Source organism: Notamacropus eugenii, chromosome 4, assembly GCF_028372415.1.
Source record: "Notamacropus eugenii isolate mMacEug1 chromosome 4, mMacEug1.pri_v2, whole genome shotgun sequence".
Taxonomy (NCBI): domain Eukaryota; kingdom Metazoa; phylum Chordata; class Mammalia; order Diprotodontia; family Macropodidae; genus Notamacropus; species Notamacropus eugenii.
The window spans coordinates 240885074-240906178 of NC_092875.1; the positions used below are offsets into that span (position 1 = coordinate 240885074).

Below are 21105 nucleotides of genomic sequence, written 5' to 3' on the forward strand. Positions count from 1 at the left end.
TATAAATATATAAGCATATATATTTATAACATACAAATATATAAACTTCTAAGTAATTTATAAGCCTTTGGCCTCATTTTTTTTCCTCAAACCTGAACCATATTTTTCTCTGTGAAAATGTAATAGCTTCAAACCTGACAGTCAAACTATCAGTGCCAAAACATGAAGAATGCAAAATGCAAAGATATCAAACTTCTTGACGACCAAAGTATAACCGAAATAAACCAGTTGCCACAACAAGGAGACTTAAAGAATCCAGACATCTCATTAGTTAGTGACTACTTGATCTCCTTGCAAAGTAGAGAGAGAATGATAGCCAAAGACAACACCCATTTTTGAATACAAACTTATTCATAAAGCACTACAGAAGATTCTGGAAGATTATGAGAAGTATTATCTTCTGAAACAACAAAAGGAAGGGAAAAAAGTCTTAGGAAACATACTGTGAGACTCAAATAAACCATATCATCCCAACAGCATTTACAGATGAAACTAGCAGGGAGATGACAAATAGATGGAAGGTGGAGGAAAATTGCCAATATTTCTCTACCATTCTATTTTCATCATCAGTGATGAGGAACCACCTCATTTTTATTCTAATACCTCAATGTCCAATATGCCACATAAAAAAGGAAAAATACCACTTAGGAAGATAAAATTGGGACTAAATCAAGTACACAAAGGAAATCCATTAAGTATCATTTTACAAGATATCTGAGATGCCAAAAAATATTTTTAAAATCACAGTTGCTATTGACTAAAATTAAAAAGAGAGGGAAAATATCAATAACTCCCACCCCTTAATACCTACTTTATATTTATAAAATCTTTATAAGGATGCATTTATATAAATACACACACATATAAATACATAATATATGTATACATATATATGTGTATATATACATATCAAGTGTGCTCAGTGAAAGTGAGAAGGGATATGCGGGCTTTTGCATATGATTCTCCTCAGCAGACTACATCTTTATAGTTACTTGATTGAAGGGTACAGAGAATACAGTATTCCCTTGTGTTAATTGTTTGTTGACTATTATTTTAGTCAGCTGAATAAGATGTAGTCTTTAGTATTTGTCTTCTAATAAGGAATGTCTGGTGTATATGCTAAGATTAGATGAGATTCCTTGATAAACTCAACCACAGAGGTACTTCTGTTCAACAATCCTCTGATTATTAAAGTCCAGTAAGGTATAAAACAAGGAATGGTATGATCACCAAAGAAACACAGCACTGATGTCACACATGTCTTGTGACTCTTAGAGCACCAGAATCTCCAAAGAATCAAAGTTGTGAATGACAATGATGACCAATACTATCATTTTTTAAAAATTAACTCTAATTTTTAAAATTTTGATCTCCAAATTCTCTCTCTCCCCAGCCCCTCCTCCACCTATTGAGAATGGAAGCAATATGATATCAGTTATACATGGAAACTCATGCAAAACATATTTCCATGGTAGCCATGTTACAAAAAAGAAAAAGCAAGGAAAAAGTAAATGAAAAAAGTATGCTTCAGTCTACATTTAGAGTTCATCAGTTCTCTCCCTGGAAGGATAGTATTTTTTATTGTGAGTCCTTTGGAATTATCTTGGATCCTTTTATTGGTGAGAATAGCTAAGTCATTCACAGTTGATTATCATACAAAATTATTATTACTGTGTTCAGCATTCTCCTGGTTCTGCTCACTTCACTTTGCATCATTTCATATAAGTCTTCTCAGGTTTTTCTGAAACCCTCCCCCTCATGTTTTTCTTAGTATTCCATTACAATTAAATACCACAAATTGTTTAACCATTGCCTGTCTGATAAACAATGATGTCATATACCCAAGCAGTCACATGGGGCTATTCCTGAGAAAATGTATGATCAGAAAAGGAAATGGACCAGTGAGAGCAGGAGATAATGGATGGACAGCCTAGACACTGTGCTCATATTCAAGAAATATAACAAGCCTTAGAGGAAGGCATCCAGAAATTAGGTGGACTCTCTATGGCACATTTGTGGAAGAATAAGGCTACAAATCATAAAAAATGAGAAGATGTAGATGGACTCACTTATTTCACTGCTGAGTCCTGAGCCACAGTTTCCAACATATTTTTATTGTCCCACATTTTCATTCAAGTTACTGAACTTCAAAAGCATATTGTGATTTTAACTTGGAAGTTGTATTTCATTCTTTATAGAATTTCTCTATGTCATTCTCTACAGTAGATGTTGATATATCACCTGCAATTTTCTTCATAATAGAGTTGTTGTTTATACTCATCGTGAACACTGCTAGACAAGATAACCAAGTCTCAAGGAAAAATGTTTCTTACTTCCTCTGCCATATTCAGGTTCCCAGTACCTGTTTGGGGCCATCACCTATTCAAGCTACTGCTCATCAGTCCCATTTTCCCATTAAATTTCTTCAATCTAGCCAGGATTAAACACCCTATTCCATAGTATGGTAAAAGGTCTTTTACTCAAGACCAAATGAAAGGTAAACAAGGAGTTAAAATAAACAGCAGGCACTCCAACACCCATTTCCTAAAACTCTCTCCTCCCAGATTTTTAGTCCTGGGAGGCTCTAAATCTACTGATCTCCACACCTTTCACTTTCTCATGAGCACAACAGGGCAAGGTGGGAAACAGAAAGGCTTTTGAGGATTTGCCTGGTGTAGAAATGCTGAAATCTCAATGCCTGGGAAGGGCAATTGCTTTCCACATGGAAATGGTAAAGCTGAAATATCTATAAGGTGCCATTGCTACCATGTCTGAAAGTACTAGCCTTAGCAGGACTGAGGAGAAGCCAAATGCAAACTCCAATGGGAATGAGATATAGTCCAAGGAGAGACCCTTGATCCCACATCCATTTTTCTTTTCCTTTCTGTTGTTGTCTTTTTCTCCTCCTCTCTTCATCCCATCCCTTCTCCCAAAATTCCTGCATCTTGAATTTAACCTGGAACTTCTGCCTAGCATGTTGTAAGTGACTCCCTTCCAACCATTATCTATATAGCTATAATTCTTTCATTCTTATGCCAGTGACCTGTGAGCAAAATACTGTATCATTACTGGCAGGTGAGGCAGCTACTGTGCCATATTACACTTATTTGGGGAGGCATGATGAAACCAATTCTGCCACTTTCTTTGTATGGCCTATGGGCATTGTCCCACCTGGTTGTGACTTTTGTATCTCTTTTGATTTCTTTCTCTTCAAAATAAACTTTATTGATATCTTTTGTTTTTATGCTCCACAAATTTCCCCTTGTATTCTTTTTTATCCCTCTCAAAGAGTCATACCACAAAGTAAATAATTTTTGAAAAGAAAAAGAGGAAGAGGGGAGGGGAAATGAGCAAAACTGATCAATCAAAATTGAAACAATCTGACAATATTTGCAACGTTCCATACCTATAGACACCCTCATGCCCATCCTGCCACCTTTGTAAAGGAATAGGAGGAGATGTCTTCTCGTGCCTCTCCTTTGGGGTTAATTTAAACTTGTTCTTTGGAATTTTTCGTCATTTATTTTTTATCATTTTGTAGCTATTCTTTCTATACACATTGTATATATTGTTTTCTGGCTCTGCTTACTTCATTCCGCATTAATTTTATGCAGATCTTTCCACATGTCTATGTATTAATCATATTTATAATTTCTTACCATGCAGTAATGGTCCAGTACATTCATTTTCCACAATTTGTTCACTCATTCTCCAACTGATGGGCATCTACTTTGTTTCTAGTTCTTTGCTACCTCAAAAAAAGTGCTGCTATAAATATGTTGCGTGGATAGGAAACCTTTTTTGTAAATTACTTATTGGAGAGTTTTACCTAACAGTAGAATCTCTGGGTCAAAGAGTATGGATTTTTTGGTCACTTTATTTGCATAGTTCCAGGTTTCTTTCCAGAATGGTTGTAATAATTCACACCTCCACCAACAATGCATTAGAGTGTCTACCTTTTCCACAATTTCTTCAACATCAGCTCTTTCCACCTTTTGTCACCTGTGCCAATTTTCTGGGTGTGAGGTGAAATTTCAGGGTTGTTTTGATTTGCATTTCTTTTTATTATTAGTGATTTGGAGCATTCTTTCATATGGTTGCTTATAGTTAATAGTTCTCTTTGAAAACTTTTGGCTGATATTCTTTGATCTCATCTATTGGCAATGGCTTTTGGTCTTGTATATTTCTTTTAGGTAGTTTCTTTTCAAGAGAGAATTTCAATATTGAAATAATTTAATTCCTCCAATAGTGCATGTGCTTGTTGGTCTTTGGATAAGGATCCTACATACAAAGCACCAGAAGTTGAATTATTTTTTATGAATGGTCTAAAAAGTGGGTGACTTTTTACACCCCTTTTTCTTTTTCAATGTTGTCATTGTTACTGCAGAAATGGAAGGAGGGCATATAGAATTGAGGGCAATTTTAAAATTATCTGTTTCATGGATTGTCATAGAGTTATAAACAAATAATTCCTGCACTATCACTATTTAAGATCAAATAATTTAAGATCAAATAAAGGCCAGTATATTGGACTGGGAATCAAATTATTTTTCCTGTATACATTCTTAACCTGATACATCCATTTTAGATTGATCTTAATAAAGCAACTGTCCATCTACATATCTGTCAAGCAAGTGTTGGGAAATGAAAATTACTGACTGGTTGTATAAATAGCATTTGCTGGTGGTCTTCAGATGGTCAGTGTTGCTGAGCTAAATTCTCCCCAGTGCTTGTCTTTTTCTTATATTGACAGGCAAACCAATGTATGTCATCAAGGTCAGCAATGCTAAGTTTTTCAGACTTTTTGCATAATTCAATACAGTAATAATTTGATGTATCATTGTATGAGTATGTTCTCAAGGTATTTAGAGGGTGACATTAATTAATGGAAGGGTACCTGATACATAAAAATGGGAAATACAGATCCCTAATCAATAAAGCAAGCAAACATTTATCCAGCATCAACTATGGAACAAGCATTATAATTTCTATAAGCAAAGGACCCTGGCAATGGGAAAATTTTAGTTCATAAATATTATTCTTTTCAAATATTAAAATGTCGCAATTGCTTATTCTAAGAAGGGCTGTTTCATCAATATTATATGTAACTGTAAATAGACAAATAAATATAGCTATAGCTGCAGATATACAGGTTATTAGGTGTATGACTTTGGATAAGTTAATTAAATTCTCAGTCTCAGTTTCTTCAACAGTAAGATGGGCATAATAATAGCACTTGTCTCACAGGATTGTTGTGAGAATCAAAGGAGATACTGCATACATAAATGTTAGCTGTTATTAGATAGACAGAAAGATAGGTAGATAGAAGACACATCCATTCTGTGCTCAGAAAAAATTATGACTGTTCTGTTTGAAAGACTTCCTAGGCATTGGGGCAATCATTCCATCATACTGTCCTCCAAATATGTCTTGCTAATTCCCAAATCTTGGTCTTTGACTGTCCTGTTCCTATCCCTGGAATTCCCTATCCTTCCTCCCCACTTATTTAAATCCTACCCCTTCTATGAAACCCAATGGCAGTGCAAGGAATTTGGGTGATAGTGGACTTAGGAGGCACAAATGGAAGAAAGGACTGGTAGAAACAGAGCAAAAATGGAAAAGAGTTGTAGGAGTCAGGAATGGGAGCATCTCAGGCCTGGGAAAGTACTTCGAAACTGGTAGAGCTGGGAAGCTGATGAGCAGTCCAGCCAGTGTGCAAGACAGTGGGTTGAAAATTGATGAGCAGGAGTCAAAAGGCACAATGGACTGTGTTTTTAAAATAGCAGTAGTACAAAGAATCATCCAGTAAGGAGACTAGAAATACAAAGAGATTTTCTAGAGGACAGTGGGTCAAGGACTGGAGGTGACCGTCAGGAGCCAGGAAATTTAAGCAAGGCAGTCAGGAGAATGCACATGAGATGTGAGCAACAAGGAGACCTTGATACAGAGAAAACTTTGGGCACAGTCAGAAAGCTTCTTCTCCTGTTCCCAGATGCCTCCCAAACACCTTTATCTTTATTCTGCATATACTATGGACATGCTTGTGTGTGTGTGTGTGTGTGTGTGTGTGTGTGTGTTTTCTCTTCCCATCCCCTATTTGAATGTGAGGTCCTTGAGAGTAGTAACTGTTTAACTTTTGTCTATGTATCCCTAGCATTTAGCACTGTACCTGGCCCATAGTAGGAGCTTAATACATGCTTATTAATTAGTTGATTAGGGCAACTAGGTGGCACAGTGAATAAGACTGCTGGGCCTGAGATCAGGAAGACTCATCCCCTTGAGTTCAGCTGTGGCCGCAGACACTTACTAGCTGTGTGAACCTGGGCAAGTCACTTAGCTCTGTTTGCCTCAGCTTCCTCATCTGTAAAACGAGCTGAAGGAGGAAATGACAAAACGCTCCAGTATCTTCACCAAGAAAACTCCAAATGGGGTTAGCAAAGAGTTGAACATTACTGAAACGATTGAACAACGAAACAAAACAAAGCAATTAATCAACTGATGACATACTTCTTGCAAGGATAGGAACTAATTAAAGTCATGGCCAGTCTACAAAGAAATAGTCCTCTGGCACATAGTGTGAGTTCAGCTTTCTTTATGAAATGGAAAGAACACTGGATCTGGAGTCAAAGGGCTCAGGTTCAAATCCCAGTTCTGCAATTTACTGCATGTGTGACTCCTGGTAAATTGCTTCACCATTTACCTTCAGTTCTTTAACTATAAAATGAGGCATTTGTATTCAATGCCCTGTAGGGTCCTTTCCAACATTAAATCTATAATGCTCTAGTCCTTCTGTGAAACCTCTAGGCCACAGTGATTTTTCCATTCCTCCAAATTTATATGGTGCTTATTTCTGCTCCACTTATTTAATAATAGCTAGCATTTATGTAACTCTTTAAGGTTGGAAAAATGCTTTATAGATATTATCCAATCTTATCCTCACAACAATCCTGGGAGGTAGTGCTATTATTATGCCCATTTTATAGATAAGGAAACTGAGGCAGACAGAAGTTAAGTGACTCTCCTAGGGTCACATAGCTGGCAAGTATCTGAGGCCACATTTAAACTCATATCTTCCTGACTCTAGGTCCTTCACTCTATCCAATGTGTTACCCTCCTGTCTCATTTGCCATCTATTATACACCATCTTCTTTTATTATTCTATTTATCATGTGAGTATATGACTGTCATCTCTCTAATCAGATTGGGTGTAGATTAGATTTTCATAGAAAAATTCTAGCTCAATATAAAGAAATCCAATCTAATACAGTTGTGAATCTAAGATCATGTACTATATACCCATTATGGGACAGGCATTGAGTCCAGGGATACAAAGACAGGATGAAACCCTATCCCTACCCTCAAAGAGTTTATAGCCCCTGAAAATCCAAATTATTTCTCTATATAACTGATCTCTTCTTACCATGAACCAGAGTTACAAAATGCCCAAGCATTCTTATAAATAAGGAGAAAGTTGATTACCTCTGCTATCAGGGAGCTCCTGTAAGCTCCCTAAAGGACCCTGTTTTACATACTTTTTTGTATCTTTCACAGTATATAGCTCTATCATCAGGATGAGTGCTCAGTAAATGTGTTCGCTAAATGAATGACTCTTACAGAAGGATTATAAAGATAAGGTGGATTCTGTGGGGACAAATGGATCATTATTTGGAAGTATCATGTGACCTCTTGGAAATGCTGGTATTATCCAGGACATACAACCCTTCTATTCATATTAGTCTTGTTTTTGTTCTTCAGAGGGTGTTGTTCCTGGGCCACCTACTGACCTCTCTGTGACAGAAGCCACCCGAAGTTACGTTGTACTTAGTTGGAAGCCGCCTGGTCAGCGTGGTCATGAGGGCATTATGTACTTTGTGGAAAAGGTAAAGCTGTGGTGTCAATCTTTACCCTAATGATATTTCCTAAGGCTTTCCCAAAGGAAAGAATTTTCCAAACCTCAGGGTTTCCACTTGTCCTACAGGTCATTAGCTACTAATAATAGACAAGCCAAAAAGAATAGAGAATTAGGGATGTTAGAAACATACTCACTTTAAACAAAGAACAATACTCATTGTGAAGTCAGGAAAGCTTTATTAATTTTTACGTTCATTCCCCCTGAATGAACAGGTAGCTCCTAATTGACTGCTACATTTGTTCAGACCAATGCAAGCCTTTTTATACTGTTCCCAATTCGAATTTCCCACCTTGCTCTCCATTGATCAGCATTCCAGGGTTCATCCTACCCCATGTGGGCCACATTCCTCTTTTTTTTTTTTTTTATAGAATGACATGATATAAATTCTTTTAAAGGAATTCCCTTAATTGATGTACAATCTCTCTGGTGTCAACCTGAAATTTGGTTAAAGAGGCAAACAGGCTAAGTGATATCTTAATTGAACAGGTGGTAAATACAATAAAATAAGAGAGTTGACTGAAATTGTTGTGTTGCTTGAAATTGTCACCCCAGATATCTGTGTTTTCTTTTCAATTAACATGCCATGACATAATATGTGTCCATCAAATATTAAGAAAAAGTCTCATTATTTAAGATAGTGTCTTGAGTTAAGGGTCTCATAAAAAATGCTATTAAGTCAGACCCATATGGCCTTGTTGACATAGGAAGAGGGAATTCTCTGAGTTTACTGAGAGAACAAAGAAGCTATTAGGTTCAGGCTCTTCTTCTGGTTGATTAGTTCAGGCTCTGGCCCTTATTAAAGTTCAAAAATGATTTTAAATGATTATCACTGGGATTATAGATATTATATAATTTCTGTGGAAACATAAGTTCAATTCATCTCTTACAGGGTTAAAACAATGTTCAGTTTAGCTCAATAAGCATGACGCAGACTCATACATACTTTGTGCTTAATATGATTCTAGGGGCTATAGAGGGAAATGGAAACTTAAACTATATCCTTCCCCTCTCTGATTTATTCATATAGATCTCCAACTACAAAACTTGTTCTCTTTTTGTCTGTGGTTAGTTAGCTCTCTAGATTAGAGCCCAGTGTTAATGAGGTCAAAGGCACAGAAGCTTTGACTTGGGAGTCAGGAAACCTCGATTTGAATCTTGATCTTGAAATGTATTTGCTGTAACTATGGACAAGTTGCTTAACTCATTCCCACCCACCTACATACACATCTACTCGGTCATTAAGCACTATTGTTGTTTCCTCTAAATTATGCTTTTTAAAAAAAATTCTAGGATAATCACTGTCAGTTTTTGCCATCAGAAATATTAAGAGGACTCCTCAAGTTTCTATGTAAAATCTCTTTTGAAAAAAAAGTCAGAACTTTTTTTCATCAATTAATAATGGGATGATTGGCAGGTTAAAACCCTAGTGAACAAATAGCAAATTCTATTTCAGAGAAATTTAATAAGCACCAGCACATGGAATAAGCACATGGAAAACTTCTATCTTCATTATAGTAAGCACATGGAAAACTTTCATCTTTATTATAAAAATATAAACACAATATAATACAATGTGGTTCAAGAAGCATTTAATGAGCCCCATCCACATGCAGGGTACTACGCTAGGTATTGGAGGGAGAAAGACAAATTACTCTCATAAATTGCTAATATAATTCTTACCATAAATTTGAAAGCTACAAGAGTTGGACATGACTGAAACTACTGAAGAATAACAACAAGCTGGTGAAAATAATGACCAGAAATTCCAGAGCACAAAGTTGTTTCAAAAGTTTCACTGAGTTCCTAAATGAATCCCTCTACTTCATCCGATAGGGTATCTATTCCCAAAGAAAAATGGGCTAATCTAGCCTGTGGCTTAGCCTGATAGTTGGGTCCTTATAGATGTAGATGGATCTACTGCAGATATAACCCCAGAGACCCTAGAAAATATTTCCCTAGCAGCCTCCATTGCTAAAACATGTTTTATGTAATCAGGTGGCTAGAAGCAAGTAACAAAAGAGGCAGACACATGACTTTCAAGGTTGGAAGTTGGAGCAGGGGTGAAGCAGGAAGAGATGGAGGGTAATGGCTGTGTGATCCTGGAAAGACTCTTGACTATACTGGAAATGTTCCAGTATTAGCAGTTGCTGGAGAAAAGTTACTCAGAGACCCTTAAGAAATACATCCCCTACACAAAGAACACCTTGACCCAGTCTAAAGAGAATTAATTTGATTTCTACCAGAAATCCTGAAAAGTCTACCACCTACTACAGACTATCTGGAAAATTCACTGTGCTTCTCTTAGGCAGGACAGCTGACTCCTGCTTCTAAAACCACTCACTCATTCCTTTTAGTCAATAAAGGCACTCAGAGGGTAGCCAGTCCTGAAATCTGACCCAATTATTCCTGACGCATATGTTCAGCCTGATCTTACAGGTGTGAAGACTTCAGCTTGAGGAGTTTATGGGTGAGCCAATGGCTTTTCCATTGTCCAAAGACGGAGAAAAGGTTATAACAAGAATGTTGTGGCCTCATCCACATAGGGTGGAGGTCAGAGGTGGGAGTGAAAGACTGTTAAACGTTAAGGATAGTTAATAGCCTCAGAGGCAAAGGACATGCTCTCTGGAAAAGGGGCAGGAGATGCAGAAAGAGAGATATTTTGTGTTGATGTGGGCCCTGACTTTTTATCATGCTGTTAGACTCATAGGATCATGAAGGAACAGGGGCAGGAATGAGCATGGCAGGTGTGAGGGACATTCATGTCTTACTCAAGGTCCCCCAAGGTTGGTCTACGTGGAACAAAGGATTTGTCTGTCTTAGAGAGCAGTGGGAAAATGCTAGATACTAAAAGTGAGGCCAGGACTTAAAGTCATAAACTTATAGGATTTGAACTAGAAGGGACCTCAATCTAACCTTCTTTTTATAGGTGAGAAAACTAAGGTCAAAAGAGATGACCTGTACTAAGGAAAGGAGTGTGAATTGGTTCTGAAAGGCAATAAATAATGAGGTGTTTTTGGTCCTTGAGAAGGGCTAATGAAGATAGGACTTTGGGGAAAATGATGTTAGAAAAGTATAGAATGAACTGAAGTGTTTAGAAATTTATAGGTAGCTGTCAGGTGTTGTGTTGCTTAGTCAATTAATCATGTCCAACTCTGTGTGACCCTATTTGGGATTTTCATGACAAAGATACTGAAATGACTTGTCATTTCCTTCTCCAGTTCATTTTACAGATAAGGAAACTGAAGCAAACAGGGTTAAGTGACTTGCCCAGGGTCACATAGTTAGTTAGTGCCTGTCTGTGTCTGGATTGTACTCCCAAAGATGAGTCTTCCTGATTCCAGGCCTGGCACTATTCACCGTGCTATCTCACAGCTCTTAGGGGTCTATTACAGTCATTTAAATCTGTGAGAACTCTAGTAGGGAAGCAACAGTCTATGTGGGTGTATGGAAACATGCAAATTGGGTGACAATTATAAATTATTGACACGCAGGTGTTCTTTCAGCTCTCTTTCACTTCCATACACCTTCACATGCTAATGAAGAAAAACCTTAGGGCCACTGGCTTCCCTTTATTAACTCTATGGCTAGTACATCTTCCTTTTACCTTAACCACAGCAAAACAACACCAAAAAAAAAAACCCACAAAAAACAAAACTTCCATCACATATATCTTCCACCTTTTGATTAGAGGAGAGGGAGATCTTGTAGCAGATCCTAATTTTACAAATTAATACCTTAGAGAAATTTCTTTAATTTTCATTTTCTAAGAAATTTTATAATTTTTCACAGGTAAGCCTAGAATACAGACAGAGCCAGAGCTAGAAGGTGGGATGGGAACAAGCATTTATTAAGCACCTACTGTGTGTCACTTAACAAATACTATCTCAGCTGATCCCCACAACAACTTTGTGAGGTGGGTGCTATCATTATCTCCACTTTACAGCCAAGGAAACTGAGGCAGACGGAGGTGAAGTAACTTGTTTTGGATCACGTAGCTTTGAAGTATGAAGGCCATATCTGAGCTCAAGTCTTTCAGCACTCGATCCACTGCGCCACCTAGCTGCCCCTAATACTTCACAGAGTTTCACTCATCACTTGGGGCCTCTGCCAATTACTTTCAAATTTTATGTAAGAACAGAGTTCTGAGAAACCCTGAGAATGGTCATTGCTATCTTTTTTTCCTTCCTTTTGTATTTATGTCATCTATGTCACCTTCGACTGTATCTCTATGTTCTTCCCTTCCTCCCTTTCCCAGAGAGCCATATACCTCAATACAAAGAATGAAGGAGAATAAGTCAGACCAGCACAATTATCCAAAACATCAACAGAACAGGACAGTGTGTATAATGGTCCACATCCATAGTCCTTCATCTATACCAAGAAGGAGAGAGAGGCAGAGAGGTGCATCTTCTCAAGCCTTTATCAGGGCCAAATTTAACTATTACACTTACATAGAGTTCAGTTTCTTTCTTCCTTTTTTTCTTTTTTCTTCCTTCCTGCCTTCCTTCCTTCCCTCCCTCCTTCTTGCCTTTCTTTGTTTTCTGTTCTTTCAATTTATATTCAGTTAGTCAACAAGCATTTATTAAATGCATACTATGTGCCAGGCCCTATGCTAAGTACTAGTGATACAAAAAATACATGTAAATAATTATTAGGAAAAAGCTATATATAGAGTAGATGAAAATTAATCTGTGAGGGGAAGATAAGAGGCTGTAGTCATTACGTGTATAGATATTGTCTTCCTGATTCTGTTTATTATTTCCTTTAAAAATTATCGTTTCAGTTATTAAGCATTCCTTTTTTTCCCTCCCACCTTCTTTCAGCCACTGAAAAAATGGAAAGAAGAAAAAATGGAAGGAAGAAAGGAGGGAGGGAAGGAAGGAAAGAAGGAAGGAAGGAAAGAAGGAAGGAAGGAAGGAAGGAAGGAAGGAAGGAAGGAAGGAAGGAAGGAAGGAAGGAAGGAAGGAAAGAGGGAAAGGAAGGAAGGAAGGAAGGAGAGAAGGAAGGAGGGAAAGGAGGAAAGGAAGGAAGGAAGGAAAGGAAGAAGGGATTTCTGTAACACATAAAGATAGTTAAGCAAAACATATTCCCACGTTGGTCATGCTCAAAAGTGTATTACCTCTTCTGCATATTAGTCCATCATCTCTCTGTCATGAGATGTTTATCGTTCTTCATCAGTACTCTGGAACCATGGTTGATGAGTTGAGCGGAGTCCTTAGGTCTTTCAAAATTGTACATTTTTACAATATTGATGTCATGATTTAAATAATTCTTTTGATTCTGCTCCCTTCACTCTATATCAGTTCACACAGGTCTTTTCCACATCTCTTTGAAACCATCTTTTCCCTTAATTTTATAGCACAATAGCATTTTATTATATTCATATAGTAAAATTAAAAAAAAAGAAAATGACAAATGATGGAGGAGCTATGGGAAAACAGGCATATTGATGCACGGTTGGTGAAACTGTGAATGGATCCAACTTCTACAAAGCAATTTGGAATAACATACAAAAAAGTTACTGAATAGTGAATGCCCTCTGATGCAGTTGTAACTCTGTTAGACCTCTACTCCAAAGAGATCAAAGGAAGAGGAAAAGGTCCTATATTTACAAAAACACTTATATTTATTGTTTCTAATGGAAGTCATAGGAATGCATAGCACAATTCACTGGAGTGTGCACCAAGGGAATTTTTTTTAAAAAATGAATATTTATAGGTTTTTCCAATCATAAAAGATGTTATTTTTAATCATGAAAGTAAAAAAAAAAAACCTCTAAAACTTAACTAAACAATTTTAAAAATTAACAACTAAATTTTATTTAAAAAAAAACAAATAAAATGAGACAAAAATATTAGTATCTTGGAGATAAATTTTCAGTAGGCACATCTGACACACTTGTTGACATGGTGATCAGAATATTTCATTTCTTCTTTTCTGTAACAGCTACCTAGTAACAATCTATTTCTATTGAATCTATTCTTTCAGATGACCTCACTTGGGCTTCTGATCAGCTTTGGCCACATTTGCTCTATTTCCTCTTTTCGGTTTTATAATTTCCCTGTGTCTAAGCATAGCTGAACCCATGATGGAAATCAGAATGTTCTTTTATCCACACACCTGTTGGGATAGAAAAGTCCCTTGATAATACCAACATCGGTGGAGAATACATCATGGCTTGAGTACTATACTAGGTGTCTGAAGGGGAAATACAGCAGAATTAGAAGAGATGATCCCTAATCTTAAAGACTCTTATAACTTATCAAAGGAAATAGGATACAGAGGGATGGCTCTTGAGTATGTTTACATACCACTGTCCAAATGTCAACTCATCTTCCTGAGCCATGAGTCTAAAAACATTTCCAACGAACACTCTTGATCTGTTGACTTTCCTAAAGAAAAATGTTTTTGTACCTGATTGATGGAGATTGCTTTTCTTCCTCCCCTCTTTCCCTCATTCCCCACCTTTTGGTTCAGAAATGCCTGTTGGGACATCTAGAGAATATTCAGCTCCTGTAAAAATGCAATAAAGCATATAGAAGTAGCAACAAATCACAGAAGATTCCAGACTACCTGGTCTGGTGACTAGGTTAATGTAAGATGTCTTCCTGGTGATGATCATCCATATAGGGCATAAATGCCTAAGGTCATACTATATTTTGATGAGCAAGTGATAGGGTTCATGGAAGAGAGAATGCACACTAGTCAACCTTTTAGAATGCCCTGTATGTGGACTTACTATTGTATTACATTTTAGGTATTTCATGCGGTTGTATTTTGTAATATTTATTAATAATAGCTAATGTGTATAGTGCTAAAAGGTTTATAAAGTGCTTCATCAACACACTATCTCTGATTTGTTCAACAAACCTAAAATATCAATACTGTTATTACTTCCATTTTACAAATGGTGAGGAAACTGATGCCCAGAGAGATTAAGAACTTGCCAAGACCCCACGAGTAAGTGTCAGATGTGGGATTTAAACTGATATTTCTCTTAACTTTAGGTTCAGTTGTTTTTGTCATGTAGTAAACTATCCTTTTTTTTTTTTTAAATGGAAAAAAAATTACAAATTTTCCAGGTTCTCCAACACATATTCCTTTTGCAGACTTTGCTCGTTAGGAGGAATGGGAAGTGAGAAGGTAGGAGGAAGAAGGAAGAGTGCCTTAGATGAACTCTCATATTTCATTTCTCTCTATAGTGTTTTGATCGTAGACCAGGGGTAGGGAACTTGCAGCCTCAAGAACACATGTGCCCTCTAGGTCCACAAATGCAGTCCTTTGACTGAATCCAAACTTCATAGAACAAATCCCCTTAATGAAAGGATGTGTTCTGTAAAACTTGGACAGAGTCAAAAGACTTCACTTGAGGACCTAGAAGGCCACATGTGGCCTCAAGGCTGCAGGTTCCCCACCCTGGTCATAGATCTTTCTTTAAGGATCAGACCAAATTTGAGCATATTTGTGTATCTTCCTCATGAAACATGTTGTGGTTTTTAGTCACATCAACTCTTCGCAACTCCCTTTGGGGTTTTATTGGCATGAATGAGTTGCCATTTCCTTCTCTAGCTCATTTTATCGATGAGGAAACAGAAGCAAACAGAGTCAAGTGACTTGTCCATGATCACAGAGCTAATAAATATCTGAGGCTGGATTTGATTTGTAGTCTTCCTGCCACTAGGCCCAGAACTTGATCCACTGCATCACCTAGCTGCCAAACATTTACCTTAACTTCTAATAGGTATGTAGAGTAATAACTTTGGTTTCTTTGCCATTGCTAGAAGATCACAAATCAGGTACTTACATATCCACTATAGCTATAGAATAGTTGTATGACTGTAGACTCTTGAACTAATTTAAATGGAAATTTTTCCAGAAAGGGCTATTTATATCTTAAAAACAGGGTTCTTCCACTGCCAAACTGTTTAAATGGGTCTATAGCAGTTTTTGACCTAAAATTCCCATGTAAATGCTAACATTTCCAAGCTTCCAGTAATATTCTCTTAGTTTTCTCAGTTTCTCTATCTGTACCTCTCCATCACAGTCCCAACCCCCCAAAGGTACAAGGAAGCAGCATATTTTTTATAATCTGTGCTTGCTTAGCTCATTTATTCACACTAAGATGTGAGTGACTCATAACAATATAAAGTGTTACCCAGAGGTATCAAAAGCTTCAAATGAAGGGAAGAAACTCTAAGGGACAGAATTTTATACCTCAGCCATCTACTAGGGGCCAGAGTTTTCAGGGCACAGCAATGTTCATAACTCACATCGTATTTATAGCTATCTGTTCTTCCTATGAGTCACACTGATGGTACTTATAATACTCCAGACCCAAATCTTGTTGAATTTAGTATTTGTAAAACCTGAGCATGTGAAAAAGGGAGAGGGGAAAGAGGGTAATCCTTGAGCTTTTCAGATACCTTTTATTACCAGTAAAAGTATAAATAATGGTAATCCTTTTAATTTATACAGCACTTTTAACATTCTTTTAATACAATGAAGTGAACTAGAACTAAAGTAAAAATCACTCATTGAATCTCCTGGGTTCATTCTGAAATTTGAGCCAGGAAAGAATCTTTCCATAGTCATTAATTGAAACTTACTTTAAGTAGGACATTCTCAATGATTCAGTTCAGTTCAATTCAATTCAACAGGAAATTATAAACCATCTATACTTAGTTCTATGTTAGATGTTAGCAGACGGGTGGGAATTGGAGAAAAAGACTAAGAGAACATTTTATGGTTGCTCATCCATTTTTCAGTGGTATCTGACTCTGTGATCCCATTTGGGTTTTCTTGACAAAGATACTAGAGTGGCTTGCATATTCCTTCTCCATCTTATTTTATAGATGAGAAACTGAGGGAAACAGAATTAAGTGACTTGCTCAGGGTCGCTGCTCATAAATACCTAAGGCCAGATTTGAACTCATGAACATGTTCCCAAAGGAACATAAAGAAGTATAAAGTATGGCACTGTTCTTAAAATAAATCTCAGCATTTCATGAGGATATGGATATTATTATCACACACATACACACACACACACACACACACACACACACACACACACACACACACACACACGTACTCATAGAGACCTTCTCATTTTATAACTGTTCTAGGAGACTATGTCAGTAGAGCACAAGCTTTGGTAAATCCTACCAAACTAGAAAGGCTTCAAGTAGACCCATAACAAGCATGGTATGACCAAGGCTTTACTTTAACTTACCTTAAAGAGCACCAACATCTAAGGACATGTTTCCTCTCCATGGACATGAGTTTCCTCTCCTAGTTGAGCACCATCCTACCTTCATCACAGTCTTCCATGCTTGGATTCTGTGAGAGATGGGCCACTCACTAATGTCTACCTAATTGGACTCTGTGCTTTCTGCCTTCCCAACTGAATCTGGCCATGTTGTTATTCATGTGTTCAGTCATGTCCATGCCTTCATGACCCTGTGGATCATATCAGCCCAATACTGTTCATGGGATTTTCTTGACAAAGATACTGGAGTGGTTTGCCATTTCCTTTTTCAATGGATTAAGGCAAACAGGAATTAAGTGACTCGCCCAGGGTCACACAGCTAGTAAGTGTCTGAGGCCAGATTTGACTTCAGATCTTCCTGACTCCAGGCTCAACCCTCTATCCACTGAGCCACCTGGCTGCACATAGGTATTAGGATTCTTAGTTACTGCTCTGGCTTTAAGTATGCTGTAATCCCAGCAATGGATTTCATGATTGTCATCCAAGGACTGGCATAGCTAAGTATGGTAGAATACGCTCATTTTAACAAATCTGGCCTTGAATTTTTCCAGCCACAGCAACTTATAAAACCATCCATTAAAAGACAAAGGATCTTATGATCTATGTCAATGGAGAGAGTACCAGTAATGGGACATTATGAAGTAAATGAAGTGCCTTACAGAATCCCAGAGATACAACAGTGATCTTTCCAGTCAAGAAGTCAACACATATTTATTAAGTACCTACTGACAGGCACTGTGCCACTGAGACAAAGTCAAGAACACTGCCTGCCAGGACCCTATTTGCCTCTACTCCAGCTCTCTCTGTTTCTCTGTCTCTGTCACTCTCTGACATCTTAAAGGATCAGAGGATCACAAATGTAGAGCCATCCAGAACCTTTAGAGCTCATCAAATCTAACCCCTTCATTTTACAGTTGTGATCCTCACCAAATAGGCCAAAAGAAGGTTAAACACACTCTTGGGGTAACACAGTTACTGTCTGAAGCAGGATTCTGACTTAGGTCTTCCTGATTCCAAATCTAGTATTCTATCTACTCCTTCCAGATCCCCATTCCAATTTTACATGAGCAATAAATAGCACATGGCAAAGTCAAGAGGCATAACCAACCTGGGCCTCAAATCTCAGTTGAAATCTTTCCTTTTGTGAAAGTTTTTTGTTCTTCTAAATGCAGTGTGTGGCAGATACAGAAAACTGGCAGAGAGTGAACACAGAGATTCCTGTAAAGTCTCCTCGTTTTGCCCTGTTTGATTTGGCTGAAGGGAAATCCTACCGTTTCAGAGTTCGATGCTCTAACTCAGCAGGAGTTGGTGAGCCCTCAGAGGCAACTGATGTTACTGTGGTTGGGGACAAACTTGGTAAGTACGCAGCCAAGTATGCATTTTATGACAACTTTGAAATAGCATTTGTTTTTCTTTCTAATTTTAAATATATTTTATTTCATTAAATATTTCTAAATTACAATGAAACTTTTAAAATTCATTTTTTTTTTTAATTTAGAGTTCAGATTGTTGATTTTAAGAGTCATTTGAGATGTGGCCTAACTCATCAGAGGTAGTAATATTCACATATTTCTCATGAAGTGGAATCTAAAATGATGCCTATAGCTAGACCAGACAAGAATTTCATTGTTTCGGCTTCTGAAATGCAGACTTAATTTCAAACAATCAATAACCTATTTTTCCTTCTTCTCAGATATTCCCAAAGCCCCTGGCCGAATCATTCCAAGCAGGAATACAGATACTTCGGTGGTTGTTACTTGGGAGGAATCAAAAGATGCTAAAGAGTTGGTTGGGTACTACATCGAGTCAAGTATTGTCGGATCTAATCAGTGGGAGCCCTGCAACAACAACCCCGTGAAAGGCTCACGGTAACAGAAGGGAGAGCGCAGGCGCTAGCGGGTGCTAGTGGGTGCTGGTGGGTGCTGATGGGTGCTGGCCATCCCACAACAGAGCTCCGCCCCCACGCAACAAGGGAAATGAATGAAATAGTTACACTTATTAAAAATCCAAGGGGAAATAGAAAAGATATTAAAAATATCGTAAATTATTTACAAATGGACTATGGCTCCTTGAAATTTTTGTACCCACAATGTCAAGTGCCTGACAACTCAATCAAAATTATCTTCCTGATTCTTCTCTCTTTCTCCCTCCCTCCCTCCCTCTCTCTCTCTGTTTCCCTCCCTCCCTCCCTCCCTCTCTCTCTCTCTCTCTCTGTCTCTCTCTCTTTCTGTCTGCCTTGGGCCAGCTTTGAGTAATGGGGGTGCCACTGGGGATAGGTTAGTTCTTTTTCAGATCACTAGGCACTAGAGAATAGAAATAAATTGTATTAGGAAACAAGAGTTGTTAACTAACATTTTTGCAGTGAATTCACGTTAGCCTGGATCTAAGGCACTATTTCCTCTTTATTTTTTTTTCATTCTCTTCTCCCAAACTTTGCTACATGTGTTGAAATGACCACCCCAGGCAGTGCCTTTTCAGGTGCATTCTATTCCTGGTGAGGTTGATACATTGGCCTCTCAAGGGTTAGGTTATAGGTTCTTGTAATAAATATTTTACAACCCTAATATTCTTAATAGTAATGATCATTAGCAGACAGCTGACAGCCCTTACTGATGGAATAGAATGTTGTAGTGATTCATAGAATAACTATTTCTAGCCTAATAGAATGAAAATGTGATGAATAGGAAGCTGCCCACGGACTTTGTAGCTCATTGCCTACTCTTTTATCTAAATGTCACAGAAAGTAATAGTGTGAAGTCACAGTTACAATTCCAAAATCCATTTTTTGTCATCTTATTTTCAGTTCTTGGTGGAGCTTCCTTGGTTTTTCTACTTTGGTTGAGACAATGTCAGCGCAAGAGAAGTCCCTTTAAAGTAGAACTTGTCATTTTGGAATTCATTTTCTAAAATCATATGTTCAGGCCTTACTGTAATTTCCCTGGTAATTGGACTTCACCTGAGATGCCTGGAGACGGCAGATACTGTGCCTCAGAGCTATGAACAAACAGCCGATATCTTCTGTTTTTGAATGAGTTCGGAAAATAGCAATAACAATAACCAACATCTATATAATACATACTATGTGCCAGGCACTCTTGTGATCCTTACAACAACCCCAGGCTTAAAAATTATTGTTATCCTCATTTTACAAATGGGGAAAGTGAGGCAAACAGAGATTCAATGATTTGCCCAGGGTCATATGGGTAGTTAAGTGTCTGAGGGCAGATTTCGAACTCAGGTCTTCTTGAATCTGGGCCCAGTGCTGTATTCATGGTGCCACCTCGTGCCTTTATTTTCTCATTATCACAAACCCAAACATAACCTAGTTAAAAAAAATAACACTTTCCCCAAGATCAGAAGCATTAAACTATATAATTCATCTTTTTCTCCATCAGTTTTCTTAGGGGAAAAGGAAAAAAAAAAAGCTTTTCTTTTTTTTTTTTTTTTTTTTTTTTTTTGCTTCTCCTTGTAGGTTTGTCTGCCATGGACTTCTTAATGGTCAGAGTTATATTTTCCGAGTCAGAGCTGTGAATGCAGCTGGACTTAGTGAATATTCACAGGATTCAGAACCAATTGAAGTGAAAGCTGCTATTGGTAGGTCTTCTGTCCATGTTTAAGCCAGTAGGAAAAAATGAATTTCAGTATTTCTAATGAATAAAGTAAGGTGTTTTTTTCCCTTCCAGAAATTATTTTAAACTTATTATATGGCCTAATGGTACCGTCCTCAGAGCATCCTTTGCTCTAGGTGACTTCTAACACTTCATAGCTATCATTATGCAGACTTTCCATTACTTACCCAGTTTCTGTGTACCTATAGCCTTTTCATCTTGACAAGTCCAAGCTTCCCCAGATGTTTCTCATGAATCCTTGTGTGAAACTCCATTCTAACTTCATGCTCATCCTGGGAACTGTGGAGGGCCGGTCA

General features: G+C 37.6%; 1 protein-coding gene across 5 annotated transcripts in view; it reads left to right on the top strand.

Annotated features, from left to right (window-relative positions):
- The window catches only part of MYOM1 (myomesin 1), a 165339-nt gene that overhangs the window by 74095 nt on the left and 70139 nt on the right, over positions 1 to 21105 (top strand). For all 5 annotated transcript variants that reach the window (XM_072604308.1, XM_072604307.1, XM_072604306.1 and 2 more), the window contains 4 exons: positions 7756 to 7880; positions 18353 to 18536; positions 18874 to 19048; positions 20653 to 20774. In XM_072604308.1, the coding sequence (XP_072460409.1) occupies positions 7756 to 7880; positions 18353 to 18536; positions 18874 to 19048; positions 20653 to 20774 (606 nt within the window). The remainder of the gene's footprint in view (positions 1 to 7755; positions 7881 to 18352; positions 18537 to 18873; positions 19049 to 20652; positions 20775 to 21105) is intronic.